This window comes from Pongo pygmaeus, chromosome 3 (genome assembly GCF_028885625.2).
Source record: "Pongo pygmaeus isolate AG05252 chromosome 3, NHGRI_mPonPyg2-v2.0_pri, whole genome shotgun sequence".
Classification (NCBI taxonomy): Eukaryota; Metazoa; Chordata; class Mammalia; order Primates; family Hominidae; genus Pongo; species Pongo pygmaeus.
Window position 1 is genome coordinate 182,918,793 of NC_072376.2, and position 21,984 is coordinate 182,940,776.

At 36.0% G+C, this 21,984-nt stretch overlaps 1 protein-coding gene across 4 annotated transcripts in view; it reads left to right on the forward strand.

The window, feature by feature from the left end:
* The window catches only part of CLCN3 (chloride voltage-gated channel 3), a 108,814-nt gene extending 88,558 nt beyond the window's left edge, over positions 1 to 20,256 (forward strand). For 2 of the 4 annotated variants that reach the window (XM_054485178.2, XM_054485179.2), the window contains 5 exons: positions 1,003 to 1,189; positions 3,969 to 4,367; positions 10,143 to 10,359; positions 14,865 to 14,940; positions 16,987 to 20,256. In XM_054485178.2, the coding sequence (XP_054341153.1) occupies positions 1,003 to 1,189; positions 3,969 to 4,367; positions 10,143 to 10,359; positions 14,865 to 14,940; positions 16,987 to 17,145 (1,038 nt within the window). In that variant the 3' untranslated portion in view covers positions 17,146 to 20,256. The remainder of the gene's footprint in view (positions 1 to 1,002; positions 1,190 to 3,968; positions 4,368 to 10,142; positions 10,360 to 14,864; positions 14,941 to 16,986) is intronic. The other 2 variants (XM_054485180.2, XM_054485181.2) reach the window with 1 other exon arrangement.
* The last annotated feature ends 1,728 nt before the right edge of the window (positions 20,257 to 21,984 follow it).

The window sequence follows — 21,984 nt, forward strand, 5'->3', positions numbered from 1 at the left end:
GAGAGACAGGGGAACAGCCAGTTAGTGGAGCAGTCAGACCACATACAACACTTATTAAGTTCACTTTCTTCTATGGGCACGGTTCATGGTGCAGTAAAACAATTTTAACAGGAACATCAAAGATCATTAATCACAGAGCACTGTAACATATAATAATAGTGAAAATTTTCTAAGTATTGAGAGAATTAGCAAAATATGATACAGAGACACAAAGTGAGCACATGCTGTTGGAAAAGTAGTGCTGATGGACTAGCTTGATGCAGGGATGTCATAAACCGCAATTTGTGAAAACTGCAGCATGTGTGAAGCACAGTAACACAAAGCATAATAAAACAAGATACGTCTGTATATCAGTCAAAATATTGGGCAACTCTGATAAGTTTGTCCACTTAACATTGTACCACTTAAGATGAATAGCATCTACCATTTCCATCATTTGTAAATATATAGGAAGACATAATCACATAATCTTGAAGTAAAAGACAGTGCTTAAAACTGAATCAGTTGAGTTTTATGAAAAATACTTCATATTGTACTTTTAAAAATATATATTTTTTAATTTCAATAGCTTTTGGGTTACAACTGGTTTTGGTTACGTGGATGCATTCTATAATGGTGAATTCTAAGATTTTATTGCACCTGTCACCCAAGTAGTATATATTGTATCCAGCATATTGTCCTTTTTTTTTTTTTTTTTTTTTCCATTTCACCATGGACTAATGAAAATTTTGTTAGGGACTGACATTAGGGCACCCTTGAGCTAAAGGAAATAACCCTTGAATTTTTTTCTGTTTGGCCTAGAGAATGTGGTTTGTTTTGTAACTGAATTCATGGGATTGTTAAGGTACAAGATTTTGCTTTAGTTTTATTTGTACTAGGATTTTGCTATATTAATACAATGTGAAAAGAATCAAAAGTGCTAGAAATAAATGCATAGAATGTAAGTTTCAAGCATGTGAGTAGAGGATCTCTGCACCATAAAGAGTTCTGTTGTTGTTATAGGTTCCATCAGGCTTGTTCATCCCCAGCATGGCCATTGGAGCGATCGCAGGAAGGATTGTGGGGATTGCGGTGGAGCAGCTTGCCTACTATCACCACGACTGGTTTATCTTTAAGGAGTGGTGTGAGGTCGGGGCCGATTGCATTACACCTGGCCTTTATGCCATGGTTGGTGCTGCTGCATGCTTAGGTAATATGGCTGTGTCTGCCTTTGTGTAGATGTTTGCAAGTCTGAGAGAGCCAAGAGAAAGTGGGACACATTCTTGCTTAATTGGTGGGCGGATTGGTTGAGTAAAGGAGGGTGCTGGGAGGAAATGTTTTAACAGATAAACAGTAGTACTGTTAAGGTATTATACAGTACCGGTTTTCTGTCTTACAACATTTGTTAATACAAGAATTTAATGGCATTAGCATATTGTAATATAACTTAATACACTATGGCAGAAGCCATCTAAGTACAACATAAGCTTAATTTGAATCCTGACCAAAGAGGTCTTTGATTCTTTCATTGTTAAGGATCTTGGCTTACCTATAACAACTATAGCATGATACCTAAGATTAGCATTGCAACAAAGTTTCAGAGTAGTTTTACTTTGGTTCTGAAATGATTTATTGTTAGCATTAGTAAAAGATGTATTTACCCATGCTCCATCATCTAAGGTGTATTTGTAACAAAATGAGAAAAGGTAACTATTCATTTTAATAAGAAGAAAAGCAAAATACCTACATTAAATACTTCAGTCTATTTAATGTCTGTTGGGGCAGGAAAAAATGGTTATTGCTTTTCATATTTAAAATGTCAGCTAAACTCTGGTTATAATATTAATGGTTGCCATTTTGACCAGTTTTGTTTAGTGAATAAAAATTATGTGATTATTGATCTTTAAAAATGTAATATCAATTAAAAGGAAAGGACATAATCATTTTCACCGAAGTAGCAAGTATTTATTAAATGTCCACTTTCTTTTTAGCATTGTGCTAGATACAGTGAATAATACAAAAAGAACATGGACCCAGTCTCAACTCTAATCAAGTTGAGGAGACAAGATAAACACTGAGAATACAATAGTGAGGAATATTAACGAATATATACAAGGTTAACAGAGTCTAAGTATGGTAGGAATATAGGGGAAGAAAGAGCTGAAGTACTTCAGGAAGAGTAGAACATGAGCTTTATTTAAAAGATTAGCAGAATTTAAGGAAAAGGTGACTTTGTTGAAGATTATAATGTGAAGACAAAGGAACGAGGCTGGGAATACATTTTGTATTCATGAGGCTTTGAAGAAATTGACTCTAGAGAGTACATTTTGGGTACTTTTGGGAAATGAAGTTGGATTAGTGAGAAGGAACAGATTATGAAAAGACAAGAAACCTGATTAATGTCAGGATGATTTTATATTTGAAGTTGGTCAGATTTATGGCAGTTCTAGCTTTGCCATTTTTAGTTTGATGACTTTGAGAAAGGTCCTTCTTGAAGTTTTAATTTTCTCTATATAAAAAGGAATAACAGCTGGTGATCTGCTAGGATTGTTTTGAGGATTATATGAGATAAAATGCATGTAAAGCTGTTATAATAGTGCCTGGTAAAATAAGTGCCTAGTTTGAAAAACAAGTCTTTGTAAACTGATTAGGACATGCCTGGTATAGGGTAGGTATGTAATATACGGTAGGATCTGTCTCCTTGCTATTTTTAGGTAAAAAACAAAAGGAAGAGCTTGAGCTTAATACAGTATGAACTGACAAGCCCTGGTAGGTTTTTGAGCAAAAGAGCAACACAGTAAAAGTAGTACTTAGGAAAGATTAACCAGGGAACATGGCTTATACAGTGGTAATGGGGCCTGGAGTCAAGGAGGTAAGATAAAATGGTATTATAATTAAGGAATAGCCAGGCACGATGGCACATGTGTGTAATGCCAGCTACTGGAGAGGCTGAGGTGGGAGGATCATGGGAGCCCAGGAGTTTGAGACCAGCCTGGGCAACTGAGTGAGACCCCAAATCTTAAAAAATACAAAGTAAAAAAGGAATAAAGTCATGAGGGCTTGGACTGGGTTGATAACAGTGAGAATACCGAGAAAGGGACCATAGGCAGTGTGAAGGCAGCTCACTGCGGCCTCAACCCCCTGCCCAAACGAGCCTCCCACCTCAGCCTTCCAAGTAGCTGGGACCACAGACATAACACCACCATGCCTGACTACTTTTTTAGTTTTTATTTTTGTAGAGACAGGGTCTCACTGTATTGCCCAGGCTGGTCTCAAACTCCTTGACTTAAGTGATCTTCCTGCCTTGGCCTCCCAAAGTGCTGAGATTACAGGCATTAGCCACTGTGCCTGGCCCAAATAGTTTTCTGTGAGTGGATATTACTTGCATCGTTAATGTAAATCAAAGGCATCAAAATATCTTTTTGAAAAAAATTTAGAGGAGAAATTTATTACATTAATATTCTACCCATATATGAGTTTAATTTGTAAATTGTAGCAAAGATAAGCATGATGTGCTTTACTAAATTCCTTAATAATTAGAGTAAGCTTTTATTAATATTCTACCCATATATGAGTTTAATTTGTAAATTGTAGCAAAGATAAGCATGATGTGCTTTACTAAATTCCTTAATAATTAGAGTAAGCTTTTATAAGGGTGAAATTATGTCTTTGCTACAGCACTAAACCAAAATGGCAAAATTGTTTTAGTTGGTAAGCTTTGATTTTCTTAAATATGAAATAAACAGGTTTTTAAAATGTTATTTTAATAGTCTTCTCTGTTATAAACAAAGAAAATTGGTGTTTCTCTAGAGCTTATTAAAAGTAGTGTTTATTGTCCTAAAAGAGGAGTAGCAGTTTTAGATGATAATGCTTTTCACTGACTGAGGTCTATTTGCCATTTAGTTTTAACTGCCTAGTGCAAAAATTCTAATAAAATGTAATGAAGAGGATCCTGTCCTTCCTGACCAGTGGGTGCTTACTTTTTTCAGGTGGTGTGACAAGAATGACTGTCTCCCTGGTGGTTATTGTTTTTGAGCTTACCGGAGGCTTGGAATATATTGTTCCCCTTATGGCTGCAGTCATGACCAGTAAATGGGTTGGAGACGCCTTTGGCAGGGAAGGCATTTATGAAGCGCACATCCGATTAAATGGATACCCTTTCTTGGATGCAAAAGAAGAATTCACTCATACCACCCTGGCTGCTGACGTTATGAGACCTCGAAGGAACGATCCTCCCTTAGCTGTCCTGACACAGGACAATATGACAGTGGATGATATAGAAAACATGATTAATGAAACCAGCTACAATGGATTTCCTGTCATAATGTCAAAAGAATCTCAGAGATTAGTGGGATTTGCCCTCAGAAGAGACCTGACAATTGCAATAGGTACCCTTTCAAAAATATATATATGTATATATGAGATGGATTTCTGGAAGAAAGGAAAGCAATAAGCAGTAATAAATGGGTTGGATTCGTGGGGGCAAGGGACATTATTTTATGTCCCTTAAAATCTTCTGTTCTTTAGGAAAGGAAGGTATGCTTCAGTGGATGGTTTTCTGCTAAATACAGTTTTGTCTTTTGATCTGGCATTGTACCAGAAGTTAGAGTCAGATTCTTTTCCCATTCCAATAAGCCTTGATAAGTTGATCTTGGTCAAAACAGCATGTAACATAAGACCTTAGCTAAATGCATTCAGCCAAATACATTCTTGTATTTAATAAAGTTGGCTTATTGGAATACAAGTTATTGAAAATCTCATCTTCATAAGTCTCTTTCATATTAGAATAACACTGTTTTGCTTTATCAGTCTTTGGAATTAGAATTATAATACTAATTTATAGTATCTGATTTAAAGTGACAATCACTGAGATTTTTATTTCTGATCAAATGCCAGGTTGAAAAAGTATAATGTATCAGTCCTGTTGTGTTTTATGCAGACTTTCCTGAAAATACTGTTTAAAGGTATTAGCCATAGTATATTTCTTGGAGATAAATTAAACTTTCTATAGTTCTGTTTCTCTAAAATTTGTTTTTCTCTTTACCTTATAGTCCTGCAATATTGATGAGGAGACCATTAAGACTTAATATTTTTTTGACATAATCTTATATCTCTTCCTCCCACCCCTAGAAAGTGACTGAGGTTAGGTACATCAAGCCATTGTTTTGTTACTCCCCAGTTTTTAGTACCGGACTCTGAATGGAAGTGTCAAGCCTTTGGCCTGTCTGAAAGGTCATTCCTGTGAGCATATCATCTCCCTTCCAGCTTACCTCTGTGGCCATTTCAAAAGGATTTAAAAATAATTTTTGTGCCATTTGAATGGCACAAGACCAGACAGTGTATGTGGGGGAGTGTTTCTCAAATCAAACTGGAAACTCTTTAATTTGTAAGAACCATTAAGCAGAGAGAGAAAAAAGAAAGGAAAAGAAAAAAGATCCTACAGAGAACACACTGTTCAGTTTGGGAACAGGCTACAGCTTTGGATTTTTCAAGGCCTAGCAATCCCATCATTCTAAATTTTACTTAGCTAATACAATAGTAGTTGCCAGAGCTGATGACAAAGTATTTTGTCATGCTTGGCTCCATTCAAGTATTTTAGTTTTTTAGCCATTACCATGGCTAGACCTAGGCAGAAAAGAATTTCATTGTTTAAGATTCCCATTCTCTAGTTTTTACTAGTAGCCAGACAAAGAAAAGAAAAAGGAGGTCAGAATTTCGGTATTTACATAGAAATTTAAGGGGAAAAGGCCAGGCATGTTTTTAAAGTGTGGAAATTAGAACTATTCATTATTCCACTGATTGTGTGGATGTATTTTTTAAAGTTTTGTCACTGTCTTGAGAGAGAGAATATTGAGATAGGAGATAATGTTGGTTTAAGGGAATGAGGGTACTTTCTGTAGGTGAGGTGCCAAGCCATGTCATCAGAAATGTTAGTCACATGACTTTTTAAGCACACCTTAAATGTTTTACCGTGTATGTTTTTGTAAAGCTTTAAATTTTTAACTGGGAAAAACAGACCTGTATATTAGGTTTTATATATATATATAAAAATTTAAAATTACATATATATGTTTATATATGTAATTTGTATATGGGAGAGATATATTTATATATCCTCTATAAAAATACATATCTGTGTATGAAAATTATATATGTAAATGTTAATTTATAATTAATTATATAAATATTAACATAATTACATTATATATATATAGATTATAGAAAACCTAGTGTACAGATCTGTATATAAATTAAAAATGTATGTGTTATATATAGTTACATCATATAATACATATAATTGATATATATAATGATAAATACTTTATTGAAGGACAAAAAAATTTCCATACTGTCTCATAAAATAAGATCGTTGACATATGCTAAACTAGATAGATTCCCCTGTTTCATACTAAAGCAGAATGTTGTAAAATATTAAATCCAAATGAGATGTCTCAGATTAGGGCCATTTCAACAGGAATGCTGAGACTTTAAAAAAAAAAAGTCTGAGGCCGGGCGTGGTGGCTCATACCTGTAATCCCAGCACTTTGGGAAGCTGAAGCAGGTGGATCACTTGAGTCCAGGAGTTTGAGACCAGCCTGGCCAATGTGGTAAAATCCCACCTCTACTAAAATACAAAAAAATACATGGGTGTGGTGACACATGCCTGTAATTCCAGCTACTTGGGAGGCTGAGGCAGGAGAATCACTTGAACCTGGGAGGTGGAGGTTGCAGTAAGCCCCACCACTGCGCTCCAGCCTGGGCGAAGAGCAAAACCCTGTCTCAAAAAAAAAAAAAAAAGCCTGAATTATATCAGAAAATGAAAACTGTAATGCTGTTCTCTGTTTCAGAGGCCCTTGAATGAATAGCACTAAAAATATTTTTTAAAAAATGAAGAAAATGAAAATTGTAATGTTCTTTATTTCAAAGGCCCTTGAATGAATAGCATCAAAAATATTTTTAAATGGGAGGCCAGGGTGGGAGGTTTGTTTGGCACCAGGAGATCAAGACCAGCTTGGGTAACATAGCAAGACCTTTGTCTCTACCAAAAAAAAAAAATTGGCTGGGTGTGGTGGTGCCACCTGTAGTCCTAGCTACTGGGAACGTTGATGCAGGAGGATCCCTGGGACTCTAGAGTCCAGAGTGAGACCCTGTCTCTAAAACAAACAAACAAACAAAAACTGTATTTATGTAAAATAATACTTGTTTTTTAAATTTTATTTATTTTTAATTGATAAAAATTATATGTATGTTTATGTGATGTATATATTGTGGAATGATTAAATCAGGCTAATTAACTCAGATTTTTTTTGTGTGTGGGGAGAATATCTAAAATCCCTCTCCTCAGCAATTTCCAAATGAAATGAAAGAATAAAAGTGATTTATTTTTTTGAGACAGTATCTCACCCTGTTTCTCAGGCTGGAAAGCAGTGGCACGATCTTGGCTAACTTCATCCTCGACTTCCCTGGAGTCAGGTGATCCTCCCACTTCACTCTCCTAATTAGCTAGGACTACAGGCATGCGCCACCATGACTGGCTAATTTTTGTATTTCTTGTATAGGCAAGGTTTTGCCATGTTGCCCAGGCTGGTTTCAAGCTCCTGGGCTCAAACGATCCACCTGCCTCAGCCTCCTGAAGTGCTGGGGTTACAAGTGTGAGCCACCACACCTGGCGAAAAGTGTTATTTTTTTTAATGACAAATTTAAGTCAAAGAGATTGAATGTTCACTTCTGGTACTTTGTATATAAGAGAAACATTCCATTAAATAATTTTTTTAAAATTTCTAAAATTACATTTTTTGTCATTAAATGTTTAAACAATCAGTATAATTTCATTGATATAGTGTTTGTTATTTTATCAGTGTTTAAGATTGATAATTGGGGTTTTAATTCAGAATGTTATTCTATTTAATGTCACACTTCACTTTTTTTTTTTTGTATATCTATTAATGAATTATTTTAGCTATAGTTATTATTGTTTTAGAGATGAGGTCTTCTATGTTGCCCAGAGTAGACTTGAACTCCTGGGCTTCAGCAATCCCCTCTCCTCAACCTCCGGAGCAGCTGGGATTAGAGACATGTGCCACTGTACCAGACCTGCTGTAGTTATTTTTAATTCTTTTGTCTTTCAACTTTTATACTAGAGTTAGAAATGATTTACAAACCCTATTGCAGTTTTAGAGCATTATGAATTTGACTATATATTTCTTATAACAACTTAACTTCAGTTGCTTACAAAAACTACAGAGTTTTACTCCCCTGTCCACATTTTATGCTATTGATGTCACACTTTACATCTTTTTATTTTGTGAATCCATTAATGATACTTCTAGTGGTTTTTACACTCCACTATTCAGTTGTCAGACACCATTCAGTTGTTAGATTGTTATGAGCTAAAAGCAACTTAATGGTTATTTTTCAAAAATCATTTATGTCAATTGCTAATGGACTTCTTTTCTATGCCATGATCATGCTTTTTTCATTTTTGAGACAGAGTTTCACTCTTATTGCCTGGGCTGGAGTGCAATGGCGCAGCCTCGGCTCACTGCAACCTCCGCCTCCCGGGTTCAAGCGATTCTCCTGCCTCAGCTGGGATTACAGGCATGCGCCACCATGCCGGCTAATTTTGTATTTTTAGTAGAGACAGGGTTTCACCACGTTGGCTAGGCTGGTCTCGAACTGATCTGCCCACCTTGGCCTCCCAAAGTGCTGGGATTACAGACGTGAGCCACTGCGCCCGGCCTGATCATGCTTTTAAGGTGGTTGAGTAAGTACTAGTTGCTGGGGCTTTACGTAGTGCCTTCCTACTCAAATGTGTTAGAACGTAGTTAAGAAGGCTGTAGTGTTCAAAAGGAGTAAAAAGCAGTGCAGTGTTGCAGTAATATCTGCTTCTCATTTTAGGACTGATGCTTATTATGGCTTAAATGTTTTTGTAGTAAAATTTGTGTTCAAAATATATTTATTTTTTTCTTTTTGCCACAGAGTCTTGCTTTGTCACCCAGGCTGGAGTGCAGTGGTATGATCATGGCTCACTGCAGCCCTCACCTTCCAGGCTCAAGTGATCTTTCCACCTCAGCCTCCCAAGTAGCTGGGACCACCATCATGCTCGGCTAATTTTTTATTTTTTTTGTAGAACAAGGTTTCCCTGTGTTGCCCAGGCTGGTCTTGAACTTTAAGGCTCTTGTGATACTCCTGCCTCGGCCTCCCAATGTGTTAGGATTACAAGCCTGAGCCACCATGGCCGGCCAAAATATTTTCACTATAACAAATATCATATCTGTATATACTCAGTTTTAATACTAACTCAAAGTAGAAACATCAAGCTGAATGACTATTTTATTTTCAGATTCTCTCCATTGAGTTTCCTTCTCCGTCTTGTGTGATCTCTGAACTTTTCTCCATCTTTGCCACTTCTTGTCTAGCACTTTTTTTTTTATCAGCAGTTTCATTCAGATTTTTTTTTTTAGTTCTTTCAACGGCGGAGTGGAAGTAGGCAGCAGGACAGAAGAACTTGAAGCAGAGCACACTGGAGAGGAGAAATTAACAAAGCCTTTACGAAGAAAACAACCCCCCAATATCAGTCTGTGTGCATTATGTGCATAATTGTACTTTCATCTCATCTGTAATGTTCATGACTTTTCTAGAAAATTATACTTTAACATGAGAAAAGAAAAAGAACCAGCTAATTCATAGGGATGGAGGACACAGCATAGTCAAAGCAAGGATGAAACTCTCTTTAGTGCCACCTCCAGTGCAGAATAAGTAATATTCAGCAGAGGCAGGTTTCATTTGATAATGGATTCCTATAATAAACTGCACTCAGAATTTGTGCAGGTTTTAAAATCCCATATTCCAAACCCACTTCCTTAGCCCCCAAGTTAGAAAACAGCTTCAGTAAAGAAAATTATACAATGATATAACTATACCAAAAAATAATTTCTTTCCATGATGATGATATATTATTGTTGACTTCTAATTCAATCAAATATAAACAATTGCTAAATGGCTTTTCAGTTGACTCCTTTCTTGGTTAAGGAGAAGATAGGAAAAAATGAAGGGATCAGAAGTCATAGGATACATTAATTTTTTTTTATCTCTGAGTAAACAGGTTGCCTACTTAAAAATCTATCAGTTTAAAAGTGTTGGTGTCTTCTCTCTCTTTTCAGAAAGTGCCAGGAAAAAACAAGAAGGTATCGTTGGCAGTTCTCGGGTGTGTTTTGCACAGCACACCCCATCTCTTCCAGCAGAAAGTCCTCGGCCATTGAAGCTTCGAAGCATTCTTGACATGAGCCCTTTTACAGTGACAGACCACACCCCAATGGAGATTGTGGTGGATATTTTCCGAAAGCTGGGACTGAGGCAGTGCCTTGTAACTCACAATGGGTAAGTCTGGTACCACAGGAATCAGTTCACTTGCTAGAATATAGGATCCTTTTTAGTGGACTCTATATAGTTATTAGGGGAGCATGTGAGTCAGCTCCCAGGTGGGAAAGTCTGTCCTATGGTATAGTCACAAATATAGGATCAGTCAATCAAATTTCACATTTACTAAAGAATGAGAAAGATGTCATCTGCCTGCTCTTTGCCAAACAGTGACATTTGTAAATAATACCTCAAAGTTGGAAAAAGAGGTGCTGAAAGATCTCCAGCATGAAAGCATGTTGAGCTTAGAGTGCTTCTTTTCCTAGGGAAGAGTGGACCTAACCTGCATGGAGCACTGCAAAAACCTGTTTTCTTATTGTAAATGTTTCATTTTTAGTATATAAATTTCTAGTACAATAATAAGTTTCTAGATATTTTGCTATTTACTCTTTCAACCAGTATTTGATTTATCATGTAATGAAGGAAAGAATATATACTTAAATGAAATTTGTAAATTAGCTAAAAATCTCCTTTAACAAATGCTTTGTTTCCTTTTGTCTACCTTTCTCTATACACAATTCTTTTATATTTATATAACTGCTAAGGACAAATAAATATGTATACATTGATAATTTATTTTTCCACCTTTTACACATGAACTGCCAGTGTTTCTCCATTGACAGGAATATAGGAAAGAGACAGATGTCACAGGGGTTGTGGAGACCTTAATGCACAGAATTAATTTAGCAAATACACTACTTCGTCACCACTGCTCTTTTTTCCTGGACCTGGGATCTGTTTCTCCACACTTCTTTCTTTAGGACCGTTTGTTTCCACTATATATTCTTTCTTGTTGAACTTAAGAATGTTGTTTTATCTGAAGGCAAATACCAGAAAGGCTAGAGAGGAAAAACAGAGGGTATTCTTGGATTATGCATAAACTGGATGGCTAATCCTGAACAGCGTAAAGCTGGTTGAAATTCTAAACACTTAGAGAATCATAGCAGTTTTTTGTTGTTTTTTTTTTTTTAACATGTTGTAGAAAACACATTGGTGACAGAATACATGACTCCTGTCCAGAGAAAGGAGAGAGAAAGAACAGAAAGGAAGGAAATTTGTTTATTGAACACCTTCATATTTTCTCATTTAACTTTGCAGGACCTCTGCAAAGCAGGTAGTTATATCCCTACTTGACAGATGTAGTAATTAAAGCTCAAAAAGCTTTAATAATTTGCCCAATCATGTGGTGAACAAGTCATGGTTCAAGGAATCAGACTGTCTTTCCTACTTTAAAACCCAGCCTCTCGCTACTATTTTGCACTGTAAGTGACTAATAGAAATCCTCTTTCTTTGTGATCTCTTAAACTACTAAAACATTTTCTTGGCCAATATATTAGATTGAGTTAAGAATAGAAATATGATACTAGAGAATTAGATCTATGTTTAGTGTTTTTCACTGCACTAATTAAAATAACTCTTTAGGAATATGAAATAAATCATTAAAGAGATAAAGCCCTTAAAGGCAGGGAGTTTAGAATTATTAAATTCTAATAATTTAGATACTGATCAGAGAAGAGATGTATGTCATAAGTTATTATTGTTACTATTTGTCTTTGTGTAATATTGTTTGATTAAATAATGGCACCAACTTCATTAAGTTTAAAAACTCAGTACTAGTTAAATGGGGCAACATTTCATAAAGCTTTGCTAGTCCTTGAGCCCTTTTATTTATTAAATGGCTCAACTGGAACCTAAGCTGAGTTGTTACAAACTATTACTTGCTTCAAGTCGTTTTCTGCTCCTGGCATGGCTTTTTCTTTTGTGTACTAACAAATATAAATGTTATTCTATTGAGTTATGATTAACTATGATCACAGAACTGTTAGGGATTAATTTTCATATTTCAGTTTGTTGATTAATTCCCAGGTATTTGGCAGCATAGATATTAGAAAGGAAAATATTTAAAAGAAAGTGTAAAAATAACGAAGTGTACAGAGTGAGGGGTGGATAGCTAATTAAAATTTTGTCTGGTCCTGCCTGTTCATATGAAAAAAGGGGTTGGACTTTCTTCTAAGGGAATATATTTAATTGCTTTCATCATATTTTCCTTATTTCTGTCTGTCAAGGAAAATAAATTGATACATGTATGGGAAGAAAAGAGATCATTTAGGGAAGTGGCTCGTGGGACTTTTTGTTTTGTTTGAAGTATATTAAGAAGTTGGGTGTTTTTTTTCTCACTTGAATTATTTAAAACCCAGAAAAGAAATCATATCTTCTGGTTTTTAATGGAGACCATGAAGTTCTGCATAGCTATCATTGATGTGTAGTTCATACTGCATTTTTAGAAGTGGAAAATAGTTATTTGAAGGAAGAGAGATAACAAATCTGGAACCTTAGGTGCAAGGAGAAAAAGAATAGATGAAAGGGAAAGATGTTTGTAAATTATAAAAATTTCAATTAGCTATTGGTTTTCTGCACTTTATATTTTAACTGTGCAGAATTTTTCAAAATCAGTTAATCTTGTTGGAATTAGCAGGATGTTAATAGGAGTGACTCAGAAAAAAACATTTTGTGACTAAGTTTGGAAAGTATTGGATTAAATACAGTTGAGGTTTCTTTACTATGGAACTCCTCAGAACTTATAATATGTTGATATTCTTTGATTCCCAGATGAGGGGATGGGTAATAAGATACATGGTTTTCCAGACTTGTTTGAAAATGCAACTATTTTTGGGTTGCAGGGAAGGGTATAGAAGAACTCATGGGAACTGGTGTTTCTTGGAACATGCTTTGGAAATGCTGGGTTATGCTGTGTTAACTCTTACATCATTAGTTTTTAGCCCAAAAGGAAACAGCAAATAATTTTTTATATGAGCCACATTTTGCATTGATTTTCCTTCCACTCTGTAAAATTACTAAAGCAGCACTCTGACCTTATTATGCTCAAATCGCTCTTCTCCATTAATGTGTGTTTCTCCATCTTTTAGGGCTTTTACTTTATAAATACAGAGATTACTGTGTAAAATTCTAAATTTGCCACTGGGTTGTTATACATTTGTAACCTTCCTCATAGTATATTTTGTGATTTGGCAGAGTTTACCAGTATAGATGATACTAACTGAAATTAATCATTCTGTATAGTTGGATAGAAAAGCATGAGTAAGAATTCAATTGGTGTTACATTTAATTAATTGCCAAGATTTTCACATTTCCTGACTACAACAATAAAATCAAATGAATTGATGGCTTAAAAAAAAGAAACCTCAAATGTTTAGTCAATGAAGAACATCTATTGAATGAGTGAATCTTCATTATATATAGTGCATTTTCTCAGCTTTTTTGGAGGGGGAAGTTGCTTCCATGCTCTGAGAACTTTTAAGGATCGATACATTATTTTTAACATAATAATGAGAAAACATGAGCAGAGAACCCATTTCTGTCCTTCCCATTCTCTATCCTCCTGCTCCCCCACCTCCCACCCCAGCCATCAAGCTAAGTAACTATTTTACACCTGGACATAGCTATAGGAACAGGCTACTTTGAAGTCTCCTAGTGACATCCTTCAAGTCTGAATGTTCAAAGGCAGTTTAACAGGGAGGTTGACTTAATGAGATCATCAAGGAAATGTCCAGTCATCCTGAAGGGTATTTTGGATGGGCTTCCAGAATTTAAAGATTGAAGTTTTTTTAAGGTTTTTTTATTTTCACTGTTTATATTGCCACATTAATTTCCATTATAAAACCAGTAACCATAATTTTGTTTTAATTAGCAATCTAATTATTTTCATGTATCCTCATTATGAGAATTTATGTCCATCACTTTGCTTGATGTGATAACAATGACATGCTAAATGAGAAACAATTGTTATTTAGAAAAAAATGCACAAAATGAAAATCCTTTTAATCACTAATCATAAATACATTTTATTAGCTTACTTTAAGAAGTGGCAGTCACAGCTCCTGAACATTAGGGAGTGTTTCTTTTGGTCAGCATTATTTATTCAGTGCACATTGCCTTTAATTTTAATTTGAAATTATAGTAAAATCCACGAGAGTTTTTAAGTCTCCTCACAGCCTTTTCCTACCTTTTCACCAAGGTAGATCCAGATGATAGCTGCTGTGTTGTGACATCATAGAAATTAGAAAAATATTTTCCTCTGAGGAAAGAACATTATAAATGAAACTCTACATATCAGAGGTCTATAGCCATGTATCAATATTAAGTTTCTTTTGTACTTTGCTTTGTAGTCATCTTCATTCCAAACTTTCATAATTATTATTTTTAATTTAAAAAGAAAAATAACCCACCAATATTAAAGATTAGTATTGTGTCACTTTTGAAAGTCAGTAGAATTTATGCAAAAGGAACCTGGAACTTTAAATCATTTTTGTTTTTATTTTCTAAAGTTCATGAGACTCATTCTTACGGTTCATGTTTTTATTTTTTCTCTCATTCTTTATCATTATGATTGGAACCTCTTTTAATTTAATTTCTCACACAGTTATTAGCATAATAATCTGTTTCAGGATTGTCTTGGGGATCATCACAAAGAAGAACATATTAGAGCATCTCGAGCAACTAAAGCAGCACGTGGAACCCTTGGTGATTAGATATATCAGATCTCCTCATTAGACACCTTAGAAGTCAGGAAGCATGAAACTTGTGAACTGTTGAGTTCTCTCTTTCCCAGATATCTGCTGAACAAAAATATCCTACTATGCTGCCAATTACATTTGTATCTGATAAAATGTGTCTGTAAGATAAATTTAGATATGTATAAAATCCCATTTATAGAAAGTAAGCAAAAGTTAACATCTCTCATCAAATCATTCATTACAATTTCAGAACTGTAAACAGTTTGGTAGTGGAATAAGTGAATATTATTGGACATTCTTAAAGTGAATGTGGCAAATCTGTCTACCTCAGTGGATACACCGGTCTCAGAAGACACCTGACTGGTTAAAAATGTCTGACCCATCCCCGCAAGCCCTTTTTTTTTTTTTTTTTTTTTTTATGTTTCCTGATCTTGTGGTAGTCTTATGGTAAATCTAAGCTCCTAAAGGATTTTAAAGGAGCTTAGCAATTAGAATTGCTTACAGTTAAATGGATTTTTTAATGGGCACACTAACTAGAGTGTAATGTGTATATTATTTGTGATCATAGCATTAGTTCTTTTTCTGCTATACCCTGCATATCTTCAAAGTCACAGTGTGTGTCCTGCCATCTCATTAGTGAATTGTACCTAGATTATGTGTGTGCCCCTTTTGTATGATGTTTCTAGAATGCTATAAGCAGCTTTTAGAGTCAAATGCATTCATTTTAACTGGCTTTATGTCCTAGTGGTTTCCTGACTACAAATTTGAATTATCTTACTGCATAACATAAAAAATGTCTGGCTTTAGCAATTAATGCCTGAAATTATTTTGCCCTGCAATTGTCATACCTGTATGAAACCTGTCCCAGTTTGCTTAAGTGCACAACTGATTATGTATTCCTGTTGTATGCTAATATTTCACAAGTGTTTCATGCATCCTTTTTAAAAAAACTACTAACCAGAATATTATCGTAGCTACTCATTCATTCTGCTTTCTGCTTCACCTGTAATAATCTTTTAGGTCTGCCTTCTGATTTTTCACCTATCTTTTAATGTAAGCATTAACAACTAAGACTTTCATAAAAGCACTGTATCTTAACTTTCCTGGCCTAAATCAAAAAAAGGAAAACATTGATAAGTGTCCTAGAAACTTGGATTCTTTTATAGATTTGTTGTTCTTGGGGCTCTGATGTTTGGGATTGACGTTCTGTGTTGACCATTTTTTATGCATTTTATCTCAATAGTATGTGCTTTCATGAAGATTCTGATACAAGTGGGCAATCCTTAAATTATCTTTGAAAAATTGGTTAATTTTTGTTAAAAAAGGGATAGTGGCCGGGCGCAGTGGCTCACGCCTGTAATCCCAGCACTTTGGGAGGCCGAGACGGGTGGATCACAAGGTCAGGAGTTGAAGCCCAGTCTGGCCAACATGGTGAAACCCTGTTTCTACTAAAAATAAGCGGGGCATGGTGGCACGTGCCTGTAATCCCAGCTACTTGGGAACCTGAGGCAGGAGAATTGCTTGAACCGGGACCCAGGAGGCGGAGGTTGCAGTGAGCTGAGATCGCGCCACTGCACTCCAGCCTGGGCTACAGAGCGAGACTCTGTCTCAAAAAATAAATAAATAAATAAATGAAAAAGAGAAAGTATTGAGAGGATTTGGTCATCATTTTACTGCTCTCTTCATGTGATGGAAATCAGTTTTCCTTCTCAAATGGGATCAGTATCATTTCCTAGTCATACATCCATCCATTTTTTGTTACTTTTTTGTTGGCATACATTAATCAAAATAGCTCTGCTTCATTGAGGCATGCAGTCCTCAGACGCTCGGTGGAAAGGCTGTCATACTATTAGTGACCATAGTAACTTTTTATACCAAAGGATGGTTGCTGGATAATTTTAATATCTTTGCCAATAAAGTACTTTTTGGAAATACAAAATCAGGCTGCTTGCTTTGCTCTATTCCTGTCAACAAAAAGGATTTAGCTATAGATTTAGCTTCTCCTTTTATTTTCCCTTTTATTTCATAGGAGTCTTCTGTTTATTCCTTTCAGGCGCCTCCTTGGCATTATAACAAAAAAAGATATCCTCCGGCATATGGCCCAGACGGCAAACCAAGACCCCGCTTCAATAATGTTCAACTGAATCTCACAGATGAGGAGAGAGAAGAAACGGAAGAGGAAGTTTATTTGTTGAATAGCACAACTCTTTAACCCGAGGGAGTCGTCTACTTTTTTTTCCTCCTTTACAAAAAAAGAAAGGAAATATAAAAGCTGGGTTTTTGCAACGTGGTTTGCAAATAATGCTGGTGGAATGGAGGAGTTGTTTGGGGAGGGAAAGGAGAGAGAAGGAAAGGAGTGAGGTATTTCCCGCCTAACAGAAAGCAGCGTATCAACTCCTATTGTTCTGCACTGGATGCATTCAGCTGAGGATGTGCCTGATAGTGCAGGCTTCCGCCTCAACGGACATGACAGCAGAGTCCTCGAGCATCTGGCCTGTTGCTCCAACATTGCAAAGACACATTATCAGTCCCTGTTTCTAGAGGGATTACTTTGAATTGAGCCATCTATAAAACTGCAAGGTCTTGCCCTTTTTTTTAATCAAAACTGTTCTGTTTAATTCATGAATTGTATAGTTAAGCATTACCTTTCTACATTCCAGAAGAGCCTTTATTTCTCTCTCTCTCTCTCTCTCTCCTCTGAGCTGTAACAAAGCCTCTTTAAATCGGTGTATCCTTTTGAAGCAGTCCTTTCTCATATTGAGATGTACTGTGATTTTACTGAAGTTTCATCACAAGAAGGGAGTGTTTCTTGTGCCATTAACCATGTAGTTTGTACCATCACTAAATGCTTGGAACAGTACACATGCACCACAACAAAGGCTGATCAAACAGTTAAAATCTCGAAGGCAGCGAGAACGAAATCTCTCATTGTGTGCCCTGTGGCTCAAAACCGAAAACAATGAAGCTTGGTTTTAAAGGATAAACAGTTTTCTTTTTTGTTTTCCTCTCAGACTTTATGGATAATGTGACCTGGTCTTATGCAAATTTTCTATTTCTAAAACTACTACTATGATATACAAGTGCTGTTCAGCATAATTAAACAAAATGCTGCTGCTTTGACAGTAAAGAGAAGGAAGTATTCTGATTAGCTGTATCTGGTATTAATTGCATGTTAAAACACTGGAATTTTTTAAATTGAAATTAGATCAGTCATTCTTTTCTTTTCTCAAGATATCTCATGGCTGACACTGAAGAAGAAATGTAATTCATAACTTGCACTAAATGTATATTTTTTTCTTAAAAATTTACCATTCTTATTTATATTTTTATGGATTAAAATTTATAAAATACAGATCAGTTAATATTGCACTTAAGTAATTTTACCTTTTTAATGTGATTTTTATAGAATAATTCAGACTTACAAATACGGAGTTATGAACAAAGTTTACAGTGGGAACAAAGGTTTAAAAAAGGTTGTGGTTCTCTCTCTGTGATCCAGTGTGTACATAAACCTTTCTCTGATCTTTCACTGCCATCCTCTGGATTATGTCTTCTGACCTGTCCATTTTGACCCATTAACTGGAAAGTTGAAAAACTACATTAGCTGGAAAGTTGAAAAACTACATTACTTTGGAGAATAAAACCAAAAGTTAGTGTTTACCTTCTTAAAAAAAAAATCTAACAAAAAATTTGAAAACAATAGAATTGCAAAGATAGCAGTTAAAATTTTAATCTGAAAATAACTTTTGAATCTCGGGCTAGATCACATCCATATTTGAAGTGGTCAATGATGGTTTGAACATTTTTTGCAGGATGAGTTAAAATGCACTGTAGTATATTTGGGATTTTTGTTTTTGGAATTGTCTGTTTTAATCACAGTCTTAATTCACAATTGGCAAAGGCAGTTTACTCAAAGGACTGGCCTCAATATTCTGTAATTATGCATTTTTGATAGGAAAATGAAATTTTTGCAAACAGACATTTTCTTTTTTTCTTTTTTTTTGGCTGGAGTGCAGTGGGGCATGGTCTTGGCTCACCGCAGCATTGACCACCTGGGCTCAAGTGATATTCCTGCCTCAGCCACCCAAGTAGCTGGCACTATGAGCACGCGCCACCATGCCCAGCTAATTTTTTTGTATTTTTAGTAGAGATGGGGTTTTGCCATGTTGCCCAGGCTGGTCTCAACTCCTCAGCTCAAGCAATCTGCCTGTGTAAGCCTCCCAAAGTGGTGGAATTACAGGCGTGAGCCACTGCACCTGGCCCAGACAGACATTTTCTGAAACACAACTGGCAATGAGCTGTTTTTACATTTTGAAAGTGATTCTTCACTTCCTAGTTCTTAATTATAATATACCTATTAAAATCTGTACGATCCTGAAGACTTATAAGATCATGAAGCCATATAAGAATGAGGATTGAAAGTTGAGCAAAATTTTTGGGATTTTGGGAAACATTCTTAGCTGTGCTGTCTGCCTAAAATTATTCCTTATTACTTCTCTCCTTTGACAGACTTCAAGTTTTCTTCATAGCCCTTTCAAAGTTTTTTGGGCCATCCAGAGTAAAATCATTTCTAAATGATAGTTCTGTATATCTCCAACTTGTCTTAAGTGTATTTGCCTGTGTGCAAGGTATTGCTAGACTATGAACTCCTCAGCATGGCTGCTGGATAACTTAATTGTCCTGAGTTACTAGCCTTCAAAGGACAAATCAGTTTCTTTGCAGATAGCTTCATAAAACTTCACATGGAGTTTATTTTCCATATTTCCCGCTTTTATTTCTGCTCCTCCTTTCATTGCCCATCTTGCTTCAGAGACTGACATTTCAGGGTGGATATTAATTAAAGCATTAATTTTCTTTTTTGGTATATTTCTATCCCTAGCGTGTCTTACTGCTAAAATACAGGAAAAGTGCCGTATTTTTAATGCATTTAGTGGTTTTCTTTGGTGTTATCTGTTCCATTTTTCTTTTTCATACATTGAAGTGTGTCTCCTTTTCAACCAAAATGACGAAATAGTGGAGACCATGAAATTGTTGTGCCTGGCTAATTGGCAAATTAATTTACCAATATAATAAGTGTAGCGCCTTGTTTGAATACCCTTTTTGAGAAGGTATGATGAGAATGGGCAAGGGTGTCAGCATCTCTTCTTCTTAATAATTGTTTTCAGTTTTGGTTCACGAAGAATGCTTAGTTAATCTGTAATGTTGCCTAGAGCTGTATTTATCTGTTTTTATTTATACTAGTGTAGTAAAGCTGCATATCATTACAGTAAAAATGATTACTGTGATGAGTTAATCAGAAAATCTATTAAAATCTATATGACAATGTGTGGTTTGGCCTTTAATTATATCTGTAACAGTCCTCCCTCTTCACTGCTGCCCTACGCAGTGTAGGCCGATATGCCTGGCACAGGGAGCCCCAAAAAGGTAATAATTCAATTATAATGCTTCTCTCAGGTTACAAGGCATTTCTACACTTTGCAAGCAAGGAGCAATAGAAGAGTAGATAGATGCTGGATTGACAGCAGGATGTTCACACCACCAGCAATGGTTTAGCGCCCCCATTTGTCAGTGAAAGCTGCAGGTCCACAGAAAACTTCATTTCAGCTCACTTTCAAAAGTGATTTTTTTTTTTTTTGCAAGAAAAATTACGCTATTTGTATGAAAAGACGTAAAAGGATTTATTTACATGTCTTTAAAAATCACCTTGGACATATGCTAATAGAACTGCCAAAAGAGGTTGGTAAGTAACAACCTTTGATTAAGACGTGGTCTTTACTATTAAGCTTTTAGTAAAAAGGAACACACTGAAAGTTCAGAGTAGATCATTTATATTCACTGAGTATTTACTGAGCAATTACTGGGCGCCAGGCGCTATTCTATGTTCTTGAAGTTTTCATTCCAGCAGGAAGAGAAATCTAGAGTATGTCAGATGGTGATAAATATGGATTAGTTCAGCAATTTTAAAAAATGATTTTTATGTGCTGCACACTGTTACGAATATACAAAATCAGTCAAGAATCCTCATTGTAATAGTTTTTCTAATGCACAAAAAGTGAAGGTGTGTGCACCCACCCCATTTTTATAGAGGGTGATCAGGGAAAGCCTCGGGGATAAGGAAGCGTTTGAGCAGAAACCTACAGAAAGTGAGAGAAGGACATTTATCCGTGAGAAAAAATGTTGTAAGAAGAGAAAATGCTATATACAAAGGATTCTCCTGCCAGGTTCAAGGAACACCGAGTAGATCACTGTGGCTGGAGAGGGATAAGAGGGAATAAAGTGGTAAGGAAAGAGGTTGGGGGTGTAGGCATTTGATTTTTATTCTAAATAAAATGAGAAGCCAGTGAGGCAGAAAAGTCACATAATCTGACCTAAAATATCTCTCAGACTCGTTTGTTGGGAATAGACTATAAGGGGATGGGGCGGAAGCAGGCGACCAGCTAGAAGGCTCTTGGAATAATTCAGGTGAGATATGGTAGAGATCTGAACCTGATTGAAGCTGGTGGAGGTGGTGAAAGCGGTTGGATTCTAGACATGCTGAAGGTAGACTAGACAGGACTTGTGAATGGGTTGGATGTGGACTGTGGTAAGTGAGGAGTCAAGGATGCCTGCAAAGTTTTTGGCTGAGTAATGACAGAACAATGGAATGGCCACTGGCTGAGTTGGGAAAGACTTAAGAATAGATTGGGAGTGGGGTGCTGTGTGCAGAGGAATTTTGGTTTTAGACATTGTTTTAAATGTCTTTTAGACTTCTAAGTGGGGGTGTCACATAGGCATTAGCATGTATCAGACTCGAGTTAAGGAGAAAGGCCCAGCCTGAGAGCTACACAGGGGCGGCATCATCCTGAGACAGGAGAGTACCGTGCATTGAATGCAGACAGAGAAGAGGTACAAGGACTGAGCACTGACACATGCTTATATTTAGATTTGGGGAGGTGAGAAGCCAGCAAATGAGGGAGCCACCAGTGTGGTTGGGTTAGGAGTAGTGGCCTTCAAAGAAGGGTGTTCCACTGGTGGATTTACTAAAAAAATAATAAGCTGCATTTGGTAGCTC